At 40.6% G+C, this 21,322-nt stretch overlaps 1 protein-coding gene across 1 annotated transcript; it reads right to left on the bottom strand.

Moving 5' to 3' along the window:
- Positions 1–1,135: 1,135 nt before the first annotated feature.
- On the bottom strand, positions 1,136–17,858 carry bin2b (bridging integrator 2b). Its single transcript, XM_041980220.1, has 12 exons — positions 17,516–17,858; positions 14,051–14,131; positions 11,525–11,579; positions 11,026–11,120; positions 9,503–9,598; positions 9,281–9,388; positions 9,084–9,169; positions 8,904–8,979; positions 8,690–8,772; positions 4,834–5,470; positions 2,554–2,646; positions 1,136–1,558 (listed from the first exon to the last, which is right to left on the bottom strand). The coding sequence occupies exons 1-12, from the start codon at positions 17,606–17,608 to the stop codon at positions 1,445–1,447; spliced, it is 1,617 nt and encodes a 538-aa protein (XP_041836154.1). The 5' UTR covers positions 17,609–17,858; the 3' UTR covers positions 1,136–1,444.
- Positions 17,859–21,322: the final 3,464 nt, after the last annotated feature.

The raw sequence follows: 21,322 nt of genomic DNA, 5'->3' as shown, positions 1-21,322 counted from the left end.
TGGAACTGCTTCTAGGTTTGAAAGTTATTTATGCATTTATATATTTATGTATAGTATGTAGTTTTGGTTACCCTATTCTGAGACACTACAAAAATAGGCCATCTACAATATAAGTAAAAAAAAACACTTAAAATTTAGACTAAATGAAATGAAAAAAAATCTAGGCCTTAGACAAGTGAGAAATGTGATGAATCAGTCATTTCAAGTCATTTAAATGGGGAAAAAAACTTTCCTGTTGATGCTTCTTTTAGTTTTTTCTCACTTTGAGAGAAAAGATATTTAAAAAAAGGTTGTCACATTTTAGCTGATTGATGAGCCGATGAGCATTTCTCATTAATGAAGAATCAATCACCATGGAGACAGCCATGTTATCTTTTCCACTACTCATCAGCCACTTTATCAGGTCCACCTTCTAGTACCAGGTTGGACCCCCTCTTCCTCCAGAACTGCCTTAATTCTTGGTGTGATAGGTGGAAGCAGGTGGTGGAAACCTTCCTCAGAGGTTTTCTCCATATTGACATGACAGCATCACACAGTTGCTGCAGGTTTGTCGGCTGCATCCATGATGAGAATCCCCCGTTCCACCACATCCCAAAGCTGCTCTACTGGACTGAGATCTGGTGGCTGTGGAGGCCGTTGGAGTCCAGTGAACTCATCGTCATGTTCTAGAAAGCAGGTGGAGATGATCTGAGCTTTGTGACATGGTGCATTATCCTGCTGGAAGTAGCATCAGAAGATGCTCCACTGTGGTCATAAAGGGATGAACATGGTCAGCAACAACACTCAGGTAGGCTGTGCTGGTTAAACCAGGACACGTTGGTACTAAGGGGCCCAAAGTGGGCCAAGAAAATCTCCCCCCACCATTACACCAGCATGCCACGTTTAAAGTCACTTAAATCCCCTTCTTCCTCATTTGAACCTCAGCAAGTCGTCTTCACCATGTCTACATGCTGATTTAAATTTCAACAATAGTTGTACATTTATATCTGATGACTTTTGCTCTTTTATCAAGCAAAGACTGTTGATCTGCAGGCGTTTCGCTCGTTTTCTCTTACATTTAAATTATCCAGACTGGAGGCTGGAAATCCACCAATCAACCAAATTACATCAAAGGTTACAACAGAACAACAGCTGCTTCTCTTTTAACTAGAACTTTATTGGGTTTTTAAACAGAGAAAAAAGGAAAAAGAAAAAAAAAACAGCTAAAAATGATTTCACAGTACAAAGAAAAAAAAAGTTTAAAAATATAAAGAAAAGAGCAAAATACTGTAACATATCCAAACAATACTTATAAAATGTGCAGCTCGATTGCTTTTGCTCAACAAGTTGCAACATCATGGTGGGGGGGTGGGTGGCTCATGCTCATGTGTTTGTTCAGCTTTTGCACTCAAAACATGTGGGATCCCTCCCTCTGTCGGCTCGAAGAGGAGGAGAGGTCGTTGCTTCAGTCCGCCTCAACGCGCTGGATGAGCTTCTCTGAAAAGATCCCGGAGTGATTTTCTAGACAGTGGTGCTGGTTCCAGGTCTCCTCCCGGATCCCCCTCACCATGCCTTCCAGCTGCCACAAACAAACCATAAACATGTTTACGGTACTCAGGAGAAAAATATCTACCCCCGATGGTCAGACACTTTCAGTTCTGGTGCCATCAGCGGCTTCATACAACTAAAGAAAGTGTTCACATGAGGACCTTTAGACTCCTAAACAGAGACAGCTGATTAGCTTCACCCAGTTTGTCCTGTCTGGCTCATTAGCTGTAAAAATAAACAAACACACTGGGAGCAGAAAAATTTGAATAATTAAAAGATTTAAAATTGTGTTTAGATTTATGCATAATTGGGATTTTCTTGTCTGGACTGAAGGTGCTTGAACACACGTTAGTTCCAAGCTGCACCAGACAGTCGAGACATAAATGTTTGGCTATAGACCGTGGATGTTTCCCTGCTTCAGACCTGACTCCAATTAATGGATCATTAACAGCTTTGTGCAGAACTTAATTTGTTGGGGTGATCTATGTCATCTTAATCAGGTGTGTTATCTGGGAAACATCAAAAACTTGCAGGACAGCAACCATCTGGGACCAGAGTTGCTGAGTTCGGTAAACATGGAAACATGGCTTATCCTATGTGAGGGGTGTCCAAAGTCGGTCCTTGAAGGCTATGGTCCTGCAGGTTTTGGATGTGTCCTCCTGCAGCTCAGCTGAATCAGATTATGAATTCACAGTATTAAGTAAAAAGCAACTTTCAATTATAAAAAAAGAAAAACAGTCACATTTAAGAGACACGCTTCAGCTTTAGGAGTAAATACGTCCTGATGTTTTAATTCACACATTTCTGACATTTTTTCTTCTATTGTTAAAAGAAAAAAAAAGAAAAACCCAATAAAAAGATAAAATTTATCACTTGACAAAAGCGGGGATGAAAGTACTTTAGCTCCAAATGAAGGACTGAAACGACATACCCAGTTTACAGGAAGTGTGTAATCTCCAGAGCACCACGAGGAGTCAGATATGTTCATACACACACACACACACACACACACACACACAAACAAACCTCGACAGTGTCGTTGAGCACCAAGATGACGTCTCCCTGTTCAAACTGCAGCCGTCCTCCTTCAGGAGCTTCGTGGTTCTCCATCGCCACCCCCTGGCGGAGAACACAGATGGTGAACCACAGCTGGCTGTTCACGTTGACATTTTACACACTGGAGGACATTTTCATTCTCCAGCCACCATAAATAGAGTTATATGTTTATGTAAATATGCAGCGGTGAATCTAAGTTTTTTTTAAATACAAAATGTTTCCAGAAAAATTAAAAAGTTCTATAAAAAATGCCACAAAAACTTAGTTACATCAAAAACTACAGTTTTAAGTAGAAAAAATATTTTCACTGACTTCACTGAACTTTATTGTATTTAAAGTATAAATATGTCTAGAATTTGCTGCACCAACAGCCTGGAAAAAAAAAACAGTATTAAGCAAAGAAAAGCTTAAGTTCTTCACAAGAGCCTCCTGTAGCAACATGTCTGCAGTGCAGATGTTTGCAGATGTGAAATTATCTGATTAATTAAAAAAAAACTGAGCTTTGTTGTTTTCTACGTAATGAACACACTATCCTTCCAAACTTTACATATCCATATGATTAGCTGTCTGTTCCTGCAGACAGAAGGATCTGGGTTACCTTTACTACCACAACTAATAGGTCTACCATCCTCCAACATACAAACAGAGCAAAGCCCACAGAACTGATGCTACATGTTCACCAAAAGCTGGGAAGGCTCAGCTCCAGCCGACAACCAGTTTCATAACAAACAGGACAAAACACCAGAAATGAGACAAAGCACGGCGTTCTCTGGTAGCAATCCAAACTTCTATGTACTCAGTTTAAGAACGTTTAAAATGTGCAAATAAACTCTGTTTTTGAGCAAAAACCAACATTTTAAATTTGAAATAAAAAAATTAAAAGTCAACAAACCACTTTTTTTCCCTTCGTCTCCTAATCCAGGGAGAAAAATCGGATAATAAACTCATCGGTTTCAGATTTTGTGCACAAAGCAAAAAAGGAAAAAATGGTTTAACGAGCGCTCAGATGCCATTTTGGTTTTTGAATTCATGAGTTATTGTGCAGAACTTCATAGGTTGTTGGGATGCATCTAATTTAAATCAGGTGTGCTGGAGCAGGAAAACACTTAAAACCTGGAGGACTCCAGCCCTTGTAGGACCAAACTGAGTAGCCCTGACATAAAGTTACATTTCTGCCAGCCAAATATGCATTTCCCATGAGTCTTTGCGGCTATGCGCTGCCCCGAGTGAGTCCTGTACTTGCAGTCCATGCCTGCAGGGGGCTACAGCGCTTTGGTCATGAGATACTTCTGCAGGATCTGACACAAAGATATCTCTGATATCTCCAGGATATTAGAATTACTGAAATACTTAAATACAGTTTTGTACGAGTAGAGGAGAGAGAGCTTCCAGGTCACACTGCTGCTTCAAATGAAAAATCCTGAATCAGATCTAAGCACTCGTCATCAGCGAAAATACATTTAACAGACAGTTACCACAGAAAATTACTGCTGTAGTCACTTGTGAGCCATGCGTTGCTCACAATTATGTATAAGTTATCAAAATACCCCCAAAACACTTTTTTTAGACATTAGCCACTGAACGTATGTGGTAAAGTGTCATCAAAATCTGTTCGTGTTCAACTTAAAAACAGATGTCTGCTGAGGAAACATAAAAGGGAAGGGTTTCCTTTCTGCATATAATTTACTTGTGTTTTCTTCTGAACACTCAGCAATAAATCAACCAGATGCGATCAGGAGAAGTGATACCCACGAAGACAGAGGAAATAGATTAGAATCAGACATGTTTAAATGGCACAGAAAAAAACAAACACGGTTTAAACTGCTGCAAAGTAAGTGGCTGATGAGAACGTATGTAATCTGCTGAACTCCATCAGATGTCCAGTGATACTCCAGATATCTGAGACTCTGGATAAAGGAACTTGCAGGCTGTATTGGTCTGGAAAGACAGACACATACAGCCAAAGGCAAACAGAAAGACTATAAATCTCCGGGAACCGTTTCTGTTTTATAGAAACTGGGCTCATCTCTAGAGGTGTGGAATTTTATGGCAACTTCTGTATTTTCATGTTGAAATATTGTACTTTGTTTTATAAGACTTAAGTGTAATTTATGCAAATTTAATTAGTTTATATGCGTGAGAGTTTTTGGGTGACTATGTGCAGCAGTTTGTAACATTGAGATGTTTAAAATAAGAAAACTCTATATAAATATTTAGAAACTGTAGCCACATGAGGGCGCTGTTGCGTACCTTATACAGAAATCCAGGTGGATCTTGGGATCTGGAGTCATGTTCGGGCTCTGATGGCAGCTGACTGCCTGAATCTTCCTCCGTCTCTTCTGCAGATATGACGGAGCTTCTGTCTGTGGACTGGGAGGCAACGCGGGGAGCTGGAACTGGTCCATGTTTGGCCTCAGCCTCCTCTGACGGTGGCCCATCCTCAGAGTCCCGGTCGAGACCCTGCGTGGCATCAGTGGATTCAGAAGCAACTTCCTGACTCACAGCCTCCGACTTTGGAACTCCCACACCGGAGTCATCTGATTGGTGTGCAGCGAGCTCTGCCTCCACCTCGCTCTCCTCTGGACTCAGACTGTGAGTGCTACCGTCGCTGTCGTTGCACACTGACTTTCTCTTGGGCGTGTTGGTGCCGCTGGAGCTGAGGTCTGAGTCTGACGAGCTGACCTGATTGGATGGGATGCTGCCCTCTTCTGGTACGCCGCTTTCTTCTGAGACGCTTTCAGTCCGTTGGACGGGTGAAGAGGGAGCAACGTCTTTGCCGTTTTCGGTGGATGAATGGATGGAGACGTGATCAGCTGGGAAAGCTGTATTACAGGGGATGGGGTTGGAGATAACCAGAGACTTCCTCTTCTTAGACTTGCTTGATGAGCTGGTTGAGAAGTAAACATGCAGTCAGTAAAGTAATAGTGAAGCTACCTTTTTTTTCTATGTAAAAAGAAAAAAATGGACACAAACTTGTATTTGTAGTTGATTCTTCTGAAGATTAGCTGCTAATTAGACCACCACACTTCTGGCAGTTTTGATAAAACAAGCTGACCCACTTCCCAGCTGTTATGAGGCCTCCTCTGAAGTTTCAGCTTTCTCCACAGAAAATCTGATTTATAAATAACCAAATTATGTAAAACACTGGGATTTATGATGAGTCATTACCTCTGGAACAAACTTGGGATTGAGTGCAGACTTATTTCACCCTTTCAAGAAATCTTTTTGCGTTTTTGGCCTGCCTGTATTATTTTGTTTTGTTTTCTTTTAATAATATAATAAAAAAAGTTCAGTCCCTTTAATCCCAGTCAGCATTCAGACATGATGTTTCTCAGCTGTCAGATTCTGAGGTTAAAATGATGTAAAATGAATGTATGAATAGATATAGCAGCATAAAGGCCGACCAAAAGAAGAAAGCAGAATTTATTACTAACAGAACTTTGTAGAAATAACACACAGATCAACAGTGACCAAGCCGGGGACTTCCGGTTATGGCGGCCATGTAAGAAGACGCGTTTTATACTGCTCTGCTAAAAGTTAAGAAATCTCTTCTGTTCACGCATAATTCCAAATATAAAGACAACTTTGAGATAGAATGCCTAATTCTGCTAAAACACAGAAAGGAAAAAGAGGTAATCAAGCAATCGAAGCTGTTTGACTACAATCTACGTGGTGAAGCAACCCAAGCTAACAAGGCCATGGCTACGCAGACAGTCAATGAAAATTAACCTGCTGGCAATAAAGCTGAGAAAATACTGGACAAGTTTAACTCTATGGAGACAATTCTCCTCGAGGCTTGATACTGTGATGGTAACATTACAAGAAGTGAAAAAGGATGTAAGTGACTGCAATGAACGAATGTCGCATGCGGAGGAGCGCATTTCTACCACCGAAGACGAGCTAAATAGCCTACAAGCCAAAGTGAATGTGCTACAAGCTAAAAACAAGACTATGGAGGATAAACTTTGGGATTTAGAGGCCAGGTCTTGATTGAACAATCTATAGCTTGTAAACCTGCCAGAAGCAGCCGAAGGTGGGGATGTTTGTGCCTTTTTAGAGAAATGGATACCCAAGGCATTCGAGAATGAGGGGCTATGGTCCACTGTGGTTTTGGAAAGGGTACAAAAAATTGGTCCAAAAAAAGACAATGTACAAGTAACATTCTGGAAGATTCTCCAATCAGCAGAGTAACTGATTACAGGTGAGGGTGTCAGGATTGGGTATAAAAGGAGCCTCTACCAAAGATTTAGTCTGTCCAAGCAAGGATGAGTAAGGGCTCACCACTTTGAACCAAACTGTCAGAAAATTTACAGCATCATGTTGCCCTTTTTCTTCCGAATCTGAAGGTGGCAGTATCTGTTATCAAACTCCACAGGGTGGAGTCCTTTCACTGGCTTAATTCAGTTCTGGCAGGCATTTCCCCTAGAATAACAACGTCGGCGGACATGGTGTAATATCTTTACGCACTTGTGGAAGCAAACAAAGAAATAATTCTGTTAAAAATGTACAAAAGAAACTAATGAAATGGTGGTTACTGCGCAAATTCAGCAAGAGGATCCAGAAATCTGGAAACACGTAATCACAAAGTGACCATTTAAAAGGAAGTTCTTCAATGTAACAGTTGTGTTGCAGGGGTGCACATCAGCTCTGGAAGAGGTGCACGTCAAGCCTCCACAGACCTACGCGGAGCTTATGGTGGTGATGGCGTAACCTTACGCAGACGCCACGCGAGTATAAATCCAGCCTAATGTATGGTGTGTTATTCTATACCTGAGGCTATTTTAACCTCATTTAAAGACCTGGTAGGACCAAAACTGCCCGACTCACAACTGATCAACGATGTGCTTGAATTCACTTTTCTCGTTGAACTGAATGAAGCAAACATCTACTGAAATATTTACTTAAAAAATTAAAGAACTTGAATGGAACTCGCTCAGACTATGTGAGGTCCTGAAACAGCCACTGCCCAGCACGACACCTGCTTCACACTACATTACCCACGATGCACTGTGCACTCAATCGTAACGACCCAGCAACGCTCCGCAGCAACGTCGGTGCAGGCGCTGTAGATGCAGCATGCATCAGACACCTTGTCTGGTATGATTATTTACAGGAATATGTACTGCCTGAAAATTTAAATTAACATTTCTGTGCAAATTATGGCTGGCTGCTCTTTAAAAACAAATAAAAGCCTCGTCAGCTTCGATGATGAAACGACATGGAGTTGAAGCATCTGTCTAGTGTGAGAAGATGTCTAATATTTCTACATTTTGCGGCCTTTTTTTTTTTTTTTTTTTGAAATGGTGAACTCAGAGCGTGAACCTCATTTTAACCTGTGAAACCCTCTGAACTAGTTCATGAGAAGCATGAAGTGTCACATCACTGCAACAAAGTATGTGTGCACATTGTCCTGATAGAGCAGGGATCACCAGCTCCCGCCCCCTGGGTCGCGTTGTGCTGCAGGTTTTAGATGTTTCTCTGCTGCAACACACCCGACCCAAATTAATGGCTCATTCAGAGGCTTTTGCAGAGCTTGACAACAAGCTGTTGGAGAGCCATTTCATCTAAATCAGGTGTGCTGCAGCAGAGAAACACCTGAATCCTGCAGGAAACTGGCCCAAGTTGTCTGGAGATGGTGATCCCTGTGATGGAGGATGAAACCATTTTACCAGAACTGCAGCCTTCAGTTTTTATACAGAGAATGAGCTGAAAATGGAGGTTTGGCTAAATTACAGCTATTCTAGTGTTATTAAAGAGCTGCTACTGAATGTCTGGGGTCAATTTGTTCTTTGCTGCTATGTTATCCTGCAGATTCAGGTCAACCCGTGCCTCCTGCATGTGCCACAGTGAGGATGATAATCATGTTTAATCTACACAAGGCTGATGGGATTTATATGTTTTTTTCTCTCAGAAACACTGAAACCCGTCAGCTGGCATTTGTTCAAACTCCAGTCTACTCTTTTTATGACTGTTTCAAACGTAGACTTTTCTCCAACAAAAGGATTAATTGTTTCAACACTTTCCAGGAAGACCGGAGTATTGTTTCACTCAGCTGTAGTGTGTAATTTACTGACTAGACAAACAGAAATGCACCTCAACATCTCACCTGTTCAAGCCCTTGATGATGAAAGCTTTGCCCGAATGCTGGGTCTCCAGTTTTTTCATAACGTTGTAAAGTTCACGATTCAGCTTAAGTATAAAAGTACAAAATTAGCACACAATCTGCAACCTTCAAAAGCTCTGAAACAAGTTTCTGTTGCACTTTACAGGTGATGTTACCGCAGCCGAGAGGGGACTAGGACAGGACTGTGGAGTCTTACCACACTCATTTCTTTGTAGAAGACGTCTCTGAGGTTTGACATGTTTTGGAAAACAGTCACGTAGCAACCGATCCGACTGCAGAGAAGAAGAGTTCAAATTAATCCAGATGACACTCCTCAGAAGGTGTAAAACAAACATTTGTTCCTAGCTGACCTCCGACTTCCTGCTGCCCGCCATACCTCTGATAGAGAACAGGTAGCTCCTCTCGCAGCTCGTTATTAATTTCCTCAAACACGCTCTGGGATTTGTTGAACTCCTCTTCTGCCTGTTAAAGAGGAATTAAAACTTTTTGTTTTGTTGAAAAAGAAGCCTGACACCAGAGCCCACTGGTATCAGGAAAGACGTATTTCTTGGTTATGTGTCATGTAATAGTGACCTTGGTTATTTTGGCTTCGTCCTTTTTCTTGGCGCTCTGCAGAGCTTCCAGGTGGTGGCGTGCGGAGTCGTAGTCCACCAGTTTGCGGCCGCGCTTTGCAACTCGCTCCTGAAGAGAAAACGTTTTTTTGAATCCCCAATTAAAAACCATCATCCACCAGGACGTGAATGAAGATTAACATTTAAACAGCATTTGCTTGCAGTTTTTCAGGGAGTAGGGTACCTTGACTTCAGGGAACTGGCTTGTATAGTTCTCCATGGTGCGGACAATCTGGTCACTTATTTTCTCTTCATAGTCGTTCCACAGCAAGTCTTCGCTCTATGAGACACGGTTCGAGTAGTCTTAGTTTAAATGGAATATGTCAAACATATATACTTATACATGAAATATGGCTTGTGAGTCTGCTTTTTAATGCACATATAAAAAAAACACACTTTCTGCATGAGAGTAAATATTTGGACGTCTGAAGTCTCAAACAACAAGACCCCTGAGAATTTTGTTTTGGGCCCCCATAACTGAAAATATGTCCCTCTGTGAGACGTTCAGATTTCCAGGGTATGGTTACATTACTCTACAAAGGTTTTTATGCATCCTTTGTCATTTTCTACAAATTTCTTTCATTTCAGATGATGCTGCATTTGCTACATCAAATCTTCACATAAAAGTCCAGTGTGTAAGAATGAAAAGCACAGTTGTGAATAAACGGTGGCCGTCAGTGGCCAAAATTCTTCCAGACAAACATGGTTTTATCTGAAAGCGGATCCAGTGGCCTCAGGTGCAGTGATGACGGCACAACAAGCAACTACTTCAACAGGGTGTACAAGTGTACCGTCTTCTTTTATGGTCCTTTAAGGCGTTGCTTATCTCCAAAGGCGCATTAGCAGCTGGTAAAGGAGTTTTAGAGCTTCACACTGTTATCTGTCCCTTCAGAGACACCGTAGAAAAATGGAAATGCAAATATGGCAGCTGCCAGTGACTTCTGACTTTGTTTCACACTGCACCTTTAAAGGGCTACCGGGAATTAAAAGCTATTTCCTCAGCTTGACAGGAGATATTTGGACATCTGAAGTCCAACCCTAGCATTTTGTTTAGGGCCCGAGATCCGGAGATCCTCTCAGAAGAAGAGGTTTTCATGGTTCTTTAGTCATTTTCGCCACCTTTCATCAATTTCATATGATGCTGCATTTGCCAGGGTCCAAAAATCAGATGACCAGAGTCCAACGTGACCCATCGGGTGAATTTGGTAAATATGAAAATGACACAGAAGATATTAACTACAACTTTTTTATTAAAGTAACTTTAATTCCAAATTTGTCCATGAGAGGTTCATTTTTTATGTTTGAATGGAGGAGAACTTGTTCCATCTTTTCTATTTTTCTGACTTTGTCACTTCAGTTTGTATGAAAAGGTGAATCAGTTCAGGTGGTCAGGGTTACTACACACATGTGGAAATGTGCACGTATGTACATTTAAAATAAACTTCTAGCTCTTGAAATGTTACTTTGATCATCATGTGAAATACTGGATTTTTCACTTCCAGATACCTAAAATTAAACTTTGGGTTGTTTTCTAAAAAGGATCAGTCCTTCCCCTACCATTATATTAGGGGGGCACCCAATGGCGGCCCCCGCCCTCCCAACCCCCTCAGCAGCCGCCGCCATTAAATTATCCTTTTCTGAACGAGCTTGACAAAAACAAATTCCCTAACAGATATGGCTCAGTCTTGGAGCTGTGGGAAATCTTACGTCCGTGATGACAGCTAGGTCTTCTACTCCATTCCAGTCTGATTCATAGATGTCTCGCAACGTCTGGGACAGTCGCTTTGACGTCTCGTGCACAGCTGTGACGAAGAAGAGGACACGAAGAGTAAATCATTTAATGACTCCATCAAATCTGCCTATCTTGTAGCTTCAGCAGCACATGGAGCCTGTTATTGTTATTAAATGTTTGTGCTGTTGCTACACCCACTCCACAGAAAGATCATAACAACACTGGTTTCCTGAGTAAAGCAAATAAACACAGCTAGAAATACGGAAATAACATGAATCACACATCCAATGCTGTGTCTGCTGTTTTCACTGCTTGTTCTTGTCAAACCTGGCAACACAGACAGGATTGCATAAGACAACGCAGCATCTAACAGTAGAAGACACTCACTTCCCTTATTTTCACCAGCTTTAGTGAGCAAAGAGTCATTTTCTGCAAACACTGCCTGAATAAGCTGCATGTGCTTCCAAAACTCACCTTTCACTGCTGCGTAATAGGCTTTGACATCTTTAAACAATCTGTTTCCGTCCATCTGTTTCCAACAAAAAAGCAGAAAAAAAAGTTACATCTCAAGACACCCACAAGCAACCCGAGTTTCTGGGATAATCACCTAAATCCTGAAGTCTTTGTGCTTCTGTGGGGCAACAGACCAACATGTTTGCGGTGCAACATTTTCTGCATCAGTTCACATAAGTTACCCAACTAGCCAACCACGTTTAAATAAAAACAGCAAGCAGAACATTTGATGCTTGCTGATGTGTTGGTAGCGGTGAAGTGAAAGGTCTTGTCAGCAGAGAAACTTCCTTCCTGTGGCTCCTCACTTCGAAAACAGCAGCAGCTGGGTGGAACACTAAGTGAGCTCTGAGTAGCTTAAAATAGACTTTTGGTTATTTGTAGAGGAGGTTGTAGCTACAAATCAGTACGTTTCAATTCACTGGTCTGAAGTGAAGAACTAGACGCTTAATTTCACCAGAATGTTAATGAATGTAGATAGCTTTCTATAGAAGCTTTTCACTAAATCGCTTAAAAGGTTACCTCCTACTGTCTTTCCTACACTTTTAGACTAAGCTGCACTTTGGTTTTAAACACTGAAACTTAGATGTTTGATAAATTTTTTGCAGCACATACTTCAACTGATTCAATCTTATCAAAATGTTGCACAAAGTCAATAAACTCCCCGGCCAGTTTATCAGCTCTACCTGTTCAGCTGCTTGTTAAAAACAAATATCCAACCAGCCAGATCACATGGCAGCAACTCAACATGGTGAAGACGATGAGGAAGAACAGGGATTTTAGAGACTTTGAACGTGGCATGGTTGTTTGTCAGTATTTACTGGGATTTTCACACACAACCATCTCTAGGGTTTACAGAGAATGGTCTGAAGAAGAGAAAATATCCAGCAAGCAGCAGTTGTCTGGACCAGAATGTCTTGTTGATGTCAGAGGTCAGAGAAGAATGGACAGACTGGTTCGAGATGATAGAAAGACAACAGGAAGTCCAACCAGCACTGGTTCCAACCAAGGTCTGCAGAACATCATCTCTGAACACACAACATGTTCAGCCTTGAAGCAGATGGGCTACAGCAGCAGAAGACACACCGGGTGCCTCCTGTCAGCTAAGAACAGGAAACTGAGGCTACAATTCACACACACTCACCAACACTGGACAATAGAAGATGGAGAAACGTTGCTGGTCTGATGAGTCTCCATTTCAGCTCCACATTCAGATGCTAGACTCAGAATCTGCTGGAAACATCATGAAAACATGGATCCATCCTGCCTTGGATCAACACTTCAGGCTGCTGCTGGTGTAATGGTGGGGGGAGATTTTCTTGGCCCACTTTAGGTCCCTTACTACCAACGTGGCCTGGTTTAACCAGCACAGCCTACCTGAGTATTGTTGCTGACCATGTCCATCCCTTTATGACCACAGTGGAGCATCTTCTGATGCTACTTCCAGCAGGATAATGCACCATGTCACAAAGCTCAGATCATCTCCACCTGCTTTCTAGAACATGACGATGAGTTCACTGGACTCCAACGGCCTCCACAGCCACCAGATCTCAGTCCAGTAGAGCAGCTTTGGGAATTAAGAATTAAGGCAGTTCTGTAGAGGGTCCAACCTGGTACTAGACTATCTGACTGAAATCCGGAGAGCTCGTCTAACAACGGCAGCTGTGTGGGACATCCAAAAGGAAAATGTAGAAAATCCTTATTCAGAATTTTTCTTCTGGAAAATCTGTGACATTATATAAAGTTTATGCCAAGACGTGTATGATTTATAAAGTTCTTTCCATTCCTCCAAATGAGCACCAAGGCCTTTTCAAACAAGCAAAACCAGCATAGGAGAGCATAATTACTATGTACTGATAGAAATATTCTATTCTGTTTTCATTCATGTTTTCTCATTTACATTAAAAAGCAAAACATAAATAAATAAATAAATAAATAAAACAATAGAAACATGGCTAATAATTGCTATTTCAGAACAGCTTGCAAACATTAGCAACCTAACATTAAAACCATGCTGCAAAGCAGCTGCGAACTCTCACAGTGGTTTTGGTTCTTCTGTCTACTAAGAGTCTTTAAATCCTTTAACTCAGACAAGTCATGAGTTCACAAGCATATGAAAAGCAGACAGTTTCTTAGATTGTGCCAAAACGTCCTCCCACTTTCTCATTTCTTTCCCAATCCAGGTTAAAGCTGGGGCAGAGTGCTTTACTGGAGACATAACAACCAGTATTTGTGCAGAACAGATAAGAATGCGATATAAAGTTAGATTTTGTTTCCTTATTTCAAGGCCAAGTTGGATTTCTCAGCTTCTGGGTTGGCGTGTCGCTTGCGCAATCAGAAACAAAACACTGTTTTCTCAGTCTTAACAAAACTCTAATTACATGGAGATTGTTGGTGATGGGGGTGAAAGGCAGGCTGTTTGACTGTAGAAGTGGATTAAAGCTAAGCTAAGTGTGCACAGACACCTTCTTGGACTAAAACTCTTGGTACCTGTTGTTTGTGGAGATTTTGGAAGCAGAGCTCAAACTGTTCATCCTTGGTCTCCATGGTTTTACCCAGTTTCTGCAGGACCTGAGGGGGGGAAAAAAAAGCACAAGTATCATAGTTTATATTCAACAAAAAGCTTGCAGGTTTCCCAGTACTAGTTATGGCAACTTCACAGATTTCACAGTGAGCCTGTTTACATGTGCTGTGCTGAATATGTGAAAAATAACTTAAAACCATGTTTATTTGGCCCGGGACCAAATCCGGTCTGCCAGAGGCTCCAATCTGCCTGCAGGAAGGATTTGGTAAACGCAAAAATAACGTAGAAGACATTAACTGGAATTTCTTTCAAAATTAACTACTTTGTCCAGGTGAGGTTTAATACTTTTTAATGATTAAACCTAAAAAGGTTCCAGGGCAGGGAGATAACTTTATATATATTTTCTATCTTTCTTACTTAACAGACCTGACTTGTGTTTGTATGACGAGTCTGTTCAGGCGGTCAGGAATACTACACACATGTGGAAATGTACACGCATGTACTTTTTTTTAAAAGTTACTTTAATCATAATGTGAAAAAACTGTATTTTTCCACTTCCAGATGGCTGCGATTAAATGTTTTGTGATTTCATAGATTAACTGTAAACTGGAAGTTGTTATTCAAGTTTAAATGAGTACATAAAAAAAAAAAAAAATACTCAAAAAAATAAATAAAATCATTAAATTACATACAATAAAATTTTCATATATGAATTGTATACAATTTACAAAGAAAATACTTGAATAAATCAGCTAAATTATTTTTATTTTATATATATATATTGTCACCGATAAATTCATATTTTACGAACACATAATAAAATGATTATAAATAAAATATGTTTTCTAAAACGGTTAGTTAATTAAATGATAATCTACTTGTACTTTACTAAAATAGAAATATGAAACGTGTGGAAGTTTTTTATTTATAGGTTATGATGCTGTTATTTGACTGGTCCACTTAAGATCAAGTTGTGACCTGAACTAAAATCAGGTCAACACTCCTGATATAAATGCTATAATAGATTTTAGGCTTTAAACAAAAAACAAGTAATCTAGGTCTACTAGAAAGCGCTGACTAGTATTTCAAGTGCGTGATGTCCTGCTCAATGCTGTTTTTTGCAAATATGTTGCTACGGATCTCAGAAAGCTAGAGCCCGATTGACCAGCCGGCTAGTTTAATCGGCCGATTATAAACTTTTTTAAAATAAACCTCATTGGCCGGAATTTAGCCGATTAAACGCTGATATATTCTTAATTACTCATAAAACAGTAAATGCTGTTTAGTGTTGGAGTCATGCAGCATGATGTTGCACCGTTAGTCCACTAGATGGAGCTCTGACTGCATGCAATCCTCCGTCCTCACCGCTGTGAGTAGCTACAGCAGTAGCCACAGCTAGGCAGCACCACCGGGGTGGGCAGAGCGGAGCTTGACGACAGGTACGTTTATAACAACGTAAAATAAAGAATGTCTCAGCATGTTTCCAGTTTAACTCTGTTTGCCAGGTGTCATGATAACAACACATGCTTTGTTGAGTCGGTCATTGCAAGTAGTTTAAGTTACTCCCTGTCCATGTTAGCAACAATCTCTCTGGTTATCCCAACCTAGCACAGCATTGGCTGACAGTTTAAAAGCCGGTAAATAACGTAAGTTTACAAAATATTAGAGGGTACAGAAGGATTGTTCATCACTCCATCAGCTGCGCGTTGAGACATATTTAAGGAGGAGCGATGTGAACGCACAGAGGAGGGAAAAGTTCAAATGATGAACATTACTGTCAGCAACTGCCATGAAGTCATGCAACTCCAAGTTTTACGCAGGGCAGCGCTGAGCAGAATAGCTGCGACCAGCGAAAGAAACAAACCAGAGAAGAAGAGAATCAGGAAGGAAACAACAAAGCAGAAGAAGAATGAAGACGAGCACAACAACTGTAGAAATTGCACACGCTTTAGAAGACAGACAGTATACGAGAGTTCAGGGCACGCTTTGGGTGGTTGGAAACAGCTCATAGCGACGTATTACCGCCGCCAAACGGTGCCAGAGACTAAGGTCGGCTCATCAGTGAACTCTGAACTTAGCCCTGCCCACTAGTGGAGAAACTGACTTAACCATGGCAATGCAAAACATGCATGGTGGTATGAGGACGGCGACGTGTGACAACATTTGAAGATGTTGCTATATACGTACATAAGGGAGCATAACTGGGCCTTTACGCTTCCTCTGTCATACATTCAGAGCAAAAACAAAGCAACACAAGCAACGACTTGTTTAACTAAGTTGGCTTGTTTTTACTCCGAGTTGTGCTGATGTGGTTCAGTCAATCTTTTTTGGTAAGTCAGGATATTTTTAATATCTTTACAATCAATCGTTTAGTACCTTGATTAATTGTTAAAAATTAAAATGTATTTTGCATAAAAGTACTCAGCTGAAGCAATAACATTGCCTCTAGATGGCGCTAAATCTTACATCGTACTCCTTTCCTTTGGTGGAAAAGACCATTCAAGAGCAAAGAATGTAGCTTGTAAATATTTTGTCATTGTATAGTGGGAAACCGTATACGAGGAGGAAATATGCAGATTTATCACAACGATCAAATCTACCAAACTGGACAAATTTGTCCAACTGCTGCTGGTTTAAAGCCTGAATGACATAACGGAATTAAAGACCTCATTATCATGAATATCTTTTATGTTTTTGTTCTTTAAATTAAGCCGTGTTGCACAAATTCACTACTTTCTGCTTTAAGGTGGTGCAGTGAAATCAGACAAGTCAACCACACACTGAGTCAGACAACCACAGCCAGCAAGAGGAAGTGAACAGTCAGGAAGTAGCAGCTTTTGTATGTCCTTACACAGCTGTACAGCCCTGAAACAACACAATACTGCTCTTACATGCAGGGTTCAACATATTGTTTTAATAGTTAAATGCAGACAGGTCCAAACACAGATACAGATTACAGAAAATTATATTTATATTAAACATTGTGCACTTAGAGCTTTGTCTTTTCTATTGTTAACACCCTAGTTAAAGTGTTTATTATGAGGTCCTGTTAGCGGGTTTGCATAATATTAAGCCTCTTGAGCCAGATTTAAATACCAGAACATGGGCGCATTCAGGGAAGGTATAAATATAGCAATAAATTACATAATTCACAAAGACACCTTCTCTTATTAACAAAAGTTAAAATTAAACTAACTATGCTTCATATGAACTCTTCTTTTGAGCCAGCGCTGTAAATATAAGGAGAAAATCCCAAACCAGGGGTTATAAATCACATTGTGCTTTTACAGAGAAGTGATTCTACGGTGATTCTAAAGAGAAGTTTGAGTATTTTTAATGACTCAAATAAAAAAGTCTCGTGCGTTACCAGCCTCATGACAACTCCTAGAGAGTCGAGTTAAATGGTGGAAACTTGAAGGTTTCAGACTCACCTTCTCCTGAGCTCGATTCAAAGACTTCTGGACCCGTTTAGCGAGGAATCCCGCTCCGGCCTGGAGGTTCGGGCCCATCTTATTCTCTGCCATCGTTGAAGTGTCTCTGGTGTGTCTCTGGTCCGTGGTGGCTCTCAGCTCAAACCTCCTCCCGTCTGCTTCCTCCGCGCGCTCTCTGCGGCCTCAGTTCAAGGCGGAGGAGGTGGAGCAACGGCTGTCAAGACGCAGGGAGAAAACAAGCCGTCATCATCTTCTTCATCACCGCTAGCGGGTGTGTGCGCGTCCTGTTCAGACTTGTTAGCTGTTACCGAGTTCTAGTCTGAACATCCCTGGCGGACGGTGTTGCGAAACTCCACCTGCAGTCACACCAACAACACTCACCTGAAAACGATGTGCGTAAATTACGTTTCCGCCACGTCACGGTGCTGAGTCAGCGGTGAGTCGTGGGTCAGGCAGAGATGCTGCTTCAGGCAGAAAGGATTGCGCAACACCAAACTTTTCCTTTATGCTCCACAGCAGAGTGGCAGCAGCGCGCGCGACGCTCACTGGCCTCTTTAATACTTAGAAATAATGTCACTTTTCGGGGGGGGGGGGGGGGGGGGTCTGATTGGCAGCAGTTCACTCATTTATTCAGGTTCTAACATTTTCTATAGTCCAGTTCAGGGTCGCGGGGGGCTGGAATCTGTCCCAGCAATTTATAATATTCATATTTTTTTTATTAATGTATGTTCATTTTAATTGATTTTAATTGTTTTACATAAATTGTTTTTATAGTATTTTATCTTCTTTTTGCTCTTAAACACTTTGGTTGTTTTTATGAGCTTGGAAAGAAAATATGCTATGAAGCTGATTTGAGTTTAATATGGTCATGGATTATAAATCTGTTTCCTGAATTAGAGTCCAGCACCTACAACATGTCCGGCCCACGAGGGCTACAATCCTGCAGGTTTTCGGTGTTTCCCTGCTCCAACACACCCGACTCAAATTAACGAGTCATTGCTCAGAACTTCCATCAGCTGTTGGATCCATTTAATTTGAGTCAAGTGTGTTGAGGCAGAGAAACATTGAAAACCTGCAGGATCGCAGCCCTCAAGTACCGACTTTGGAAACCCCTAATAAGACCAGCATCATGTTGTGTTTGCAATACCAATTAACTCATTTTCAGAGTTTATATTGTTTAATCTTCTTTAAGAATTTAGTGGTTTTTAACCTGAATGTGGTGGCAAATTCAGAAAAATGGTAGTAATTTGCACTTTTAATATGCATTGTGATTTATGCATGTGGTGTATTTAAAGAAAGAGAAAACATGAGCAGACAAGAGAACTTTAGAGTAAATAAGTTAACCCTTTAAAATCATGTAATTTTCACCTAAAATAGGTTTTAACGTATAAAAGACTTGTTGTAGACCAACTATTTTATTTGTCTCCTTGTGCTGGACCCTTGCTGATGTAACAGGAGCATTTTTGTTGCAGTATTATCTGCTACTGGAGAACAGTATCTTCAAAGGTAAACAGCCTTTATGACTGGTCAGAAATAAGTGTTTACTGAATCTACAGTAATGATTGTAGCCTGGAGCGGTATACAGCATTCACATCTCAAGAGCCGTATAGCTTTCTGATGCTGTTTAACATGTTCAGGTACTTGGAAGAGAGACCAAGTAATTATATACATACATATTTATTTATGTCCTGTGTTTTACTTGTGCAGCACTGTGGTCAACCATGTGTTGTATTTTAAAAGTGCTATATAAATAAATGTGGTATGGTATGTAAAAGCTGCACCATGGCAGACAGGAAGGTTCTGGAGGACACAGTTTCCTTCACTGACTGACGCGTTCTGATCCAGATGCCTGCAGAGAGTCGGAAACATAACTGTGGGCTGTTCCCACTGAGGAAACAAGCTGCTCACACTGCTGCCTCATGGGAAATGCTCCATCAAGGAATGCACCAGACCTATGGCTTTGACATGAGTTATGACTTTTTTATATTGTTTTTATTCTTATTCTTGCTGTTTTAGTATTAGTGAGTGTTTGGTCTTTTTTTGTTTTATTCTATAATGAAGAGCAGCACATAATTTTGTTGTACATCGTGCAATAAAATGTGTGACAATAAAGACATTCAAAACTATTCAGAACCATGCTATGGTAATTCCTTCGTCTCAAACTATTTCATCTAAGAAGATCTAACAGTGGTGTATGTAAAAGGTAAGAATAAGGTGTAGATTTATCATATATTTTAAGACCATAGAAGGTTTTTTTATGGCATAAACTTTCAAATGTGCACTTTTTAGGTACAGAGTTTTTAGAGGATTAACGTTTGCTGGAATGAGACTTTAAAGGTTAGTTTGGTGGAACCTATGGGATAATTTTGTGAAAAATTCCCTGAAATTTATTTTTAGAAACCTTTGGAACAGTTCAGCTGGTGTTTTGCATTATTGCTCCACAACAAGAAGGATCCAGGGTCCTCGTTTAGCAACTTTTGTAGAAAATATTCCATACTTTGAATAACATTTTAATGTGTGTAAGTGCAAAAATAAATCCATTTATCAAACATGCATCAGACAGTTGTACACAAATAAGTGAGCATGAGTTGTAGATAAAACCCACATGCTCCAGAACCATCCTCCTGCCCATTCCTGGTCATTTGCATTCAGAAATGTCCTCAATTTCCCACAAATGGTAACAACAAACCCCTTTAGAAATCACATGGAAATTGCTTGTGTCCTTCCCCGAAGTGATGGACAGGAGATATGGGGAAAAACATCTTTAAAAGAAACGCTTGCTGCTGAGACTGGAGATCATCAAACGGTTATTTGTCGTGTTAAATTTTATTTATGAGCAGCACTGTGTTTTCCACACGTTTCAGTAACTCATACAAGAGCAGCAAATTAACATCACTAAAAAAAAAAGTCTAAGAAAGAAAGATTCAGTTTCTGTAGAGAAAGGAGTCCAGCTAAGGATTTAAGATCAGATCTCTGTCAGCAATGAGGATGATGATGAAGAAGAAATGAAAGCAGCCAACACTGAAAGCATAACCCAACTCACTGTGGTTGGGAAATTCCCAGTCTGCCTCCTACCTCTAAAATATGAGCCAGAATAGCTGAAGTTCGCAGAACTCTGGTTCCTAATCAGCATAAACCTACCCGGGTCTTTTCTGAGAGGCAGCATCTGATCAGAACTCCCTCACCAAGCAGACCTGAAGATGCGTTCACGGCAGAACTCTCGGTTTATAAAAACGTCTCCTAATGATGCATTAGTTGGTTTCTACTGTAGTTTTACACAGAGCCAAAAACCTCCTCAATCAAGCTTCCCTGTTCACCTTGTCCTGATCCTTCAGCTCCCACACACAGGTGGAAGTTTAGGGAAACACAGAAAAAAAAAAAGCAGAACCAATATGCATAATTTATTTTTTTTTTAAAAACAACAAGAACTGTGTGTAATGTCGAGTTCAGACAACCAACCAATACCAGACATTATCCAGGGCTTGTTTCAGGTGAGGGGAAGTAAACTCGCTCTGCCAGGGTCATGTTTAAAAAACAGCCAGTAAGAACAAACACAAACGTCACGGCCTTCCAGTCCTTCGAGGTGATTTATGGAACAACTTCAGCAATAAAATGAAACCATGAGTAACAATAAACTAATTAAAAAGCTGTTTATAAAATGGTCTGCTGGACAGAGCAGGGTGGAGACACAGTGCCCCGTCTGTCTTCTCTTCTTCTTCTTGTGTTGTTGGATGAACATGAACGTTTTACCGTGAACAGCTTGTATGTGTGCTGGTTTTATTTATTTACTTCTACATTTACATACTC

The sequence above is a fragment of the Melanotaenia boesemani genome, chromosome 3 (genome assembly GCF_017639745.1).
Source record: "Melanotaenia boesemani isolate fMelBoe1 chromosome 3, fMelBoe1.pri, whole genome shotgun sequence".
NCBI classification, from domain to species: Eukaryota; Metazoa; Chordata; class Actinopteri; order Atheriniformes; family Melanotaeniidae; genus Melanotaenia; species Melanotaenia boesemani.
This window is presented reverse-complemented; position numbering and strand designations above follow the sequence as displayed.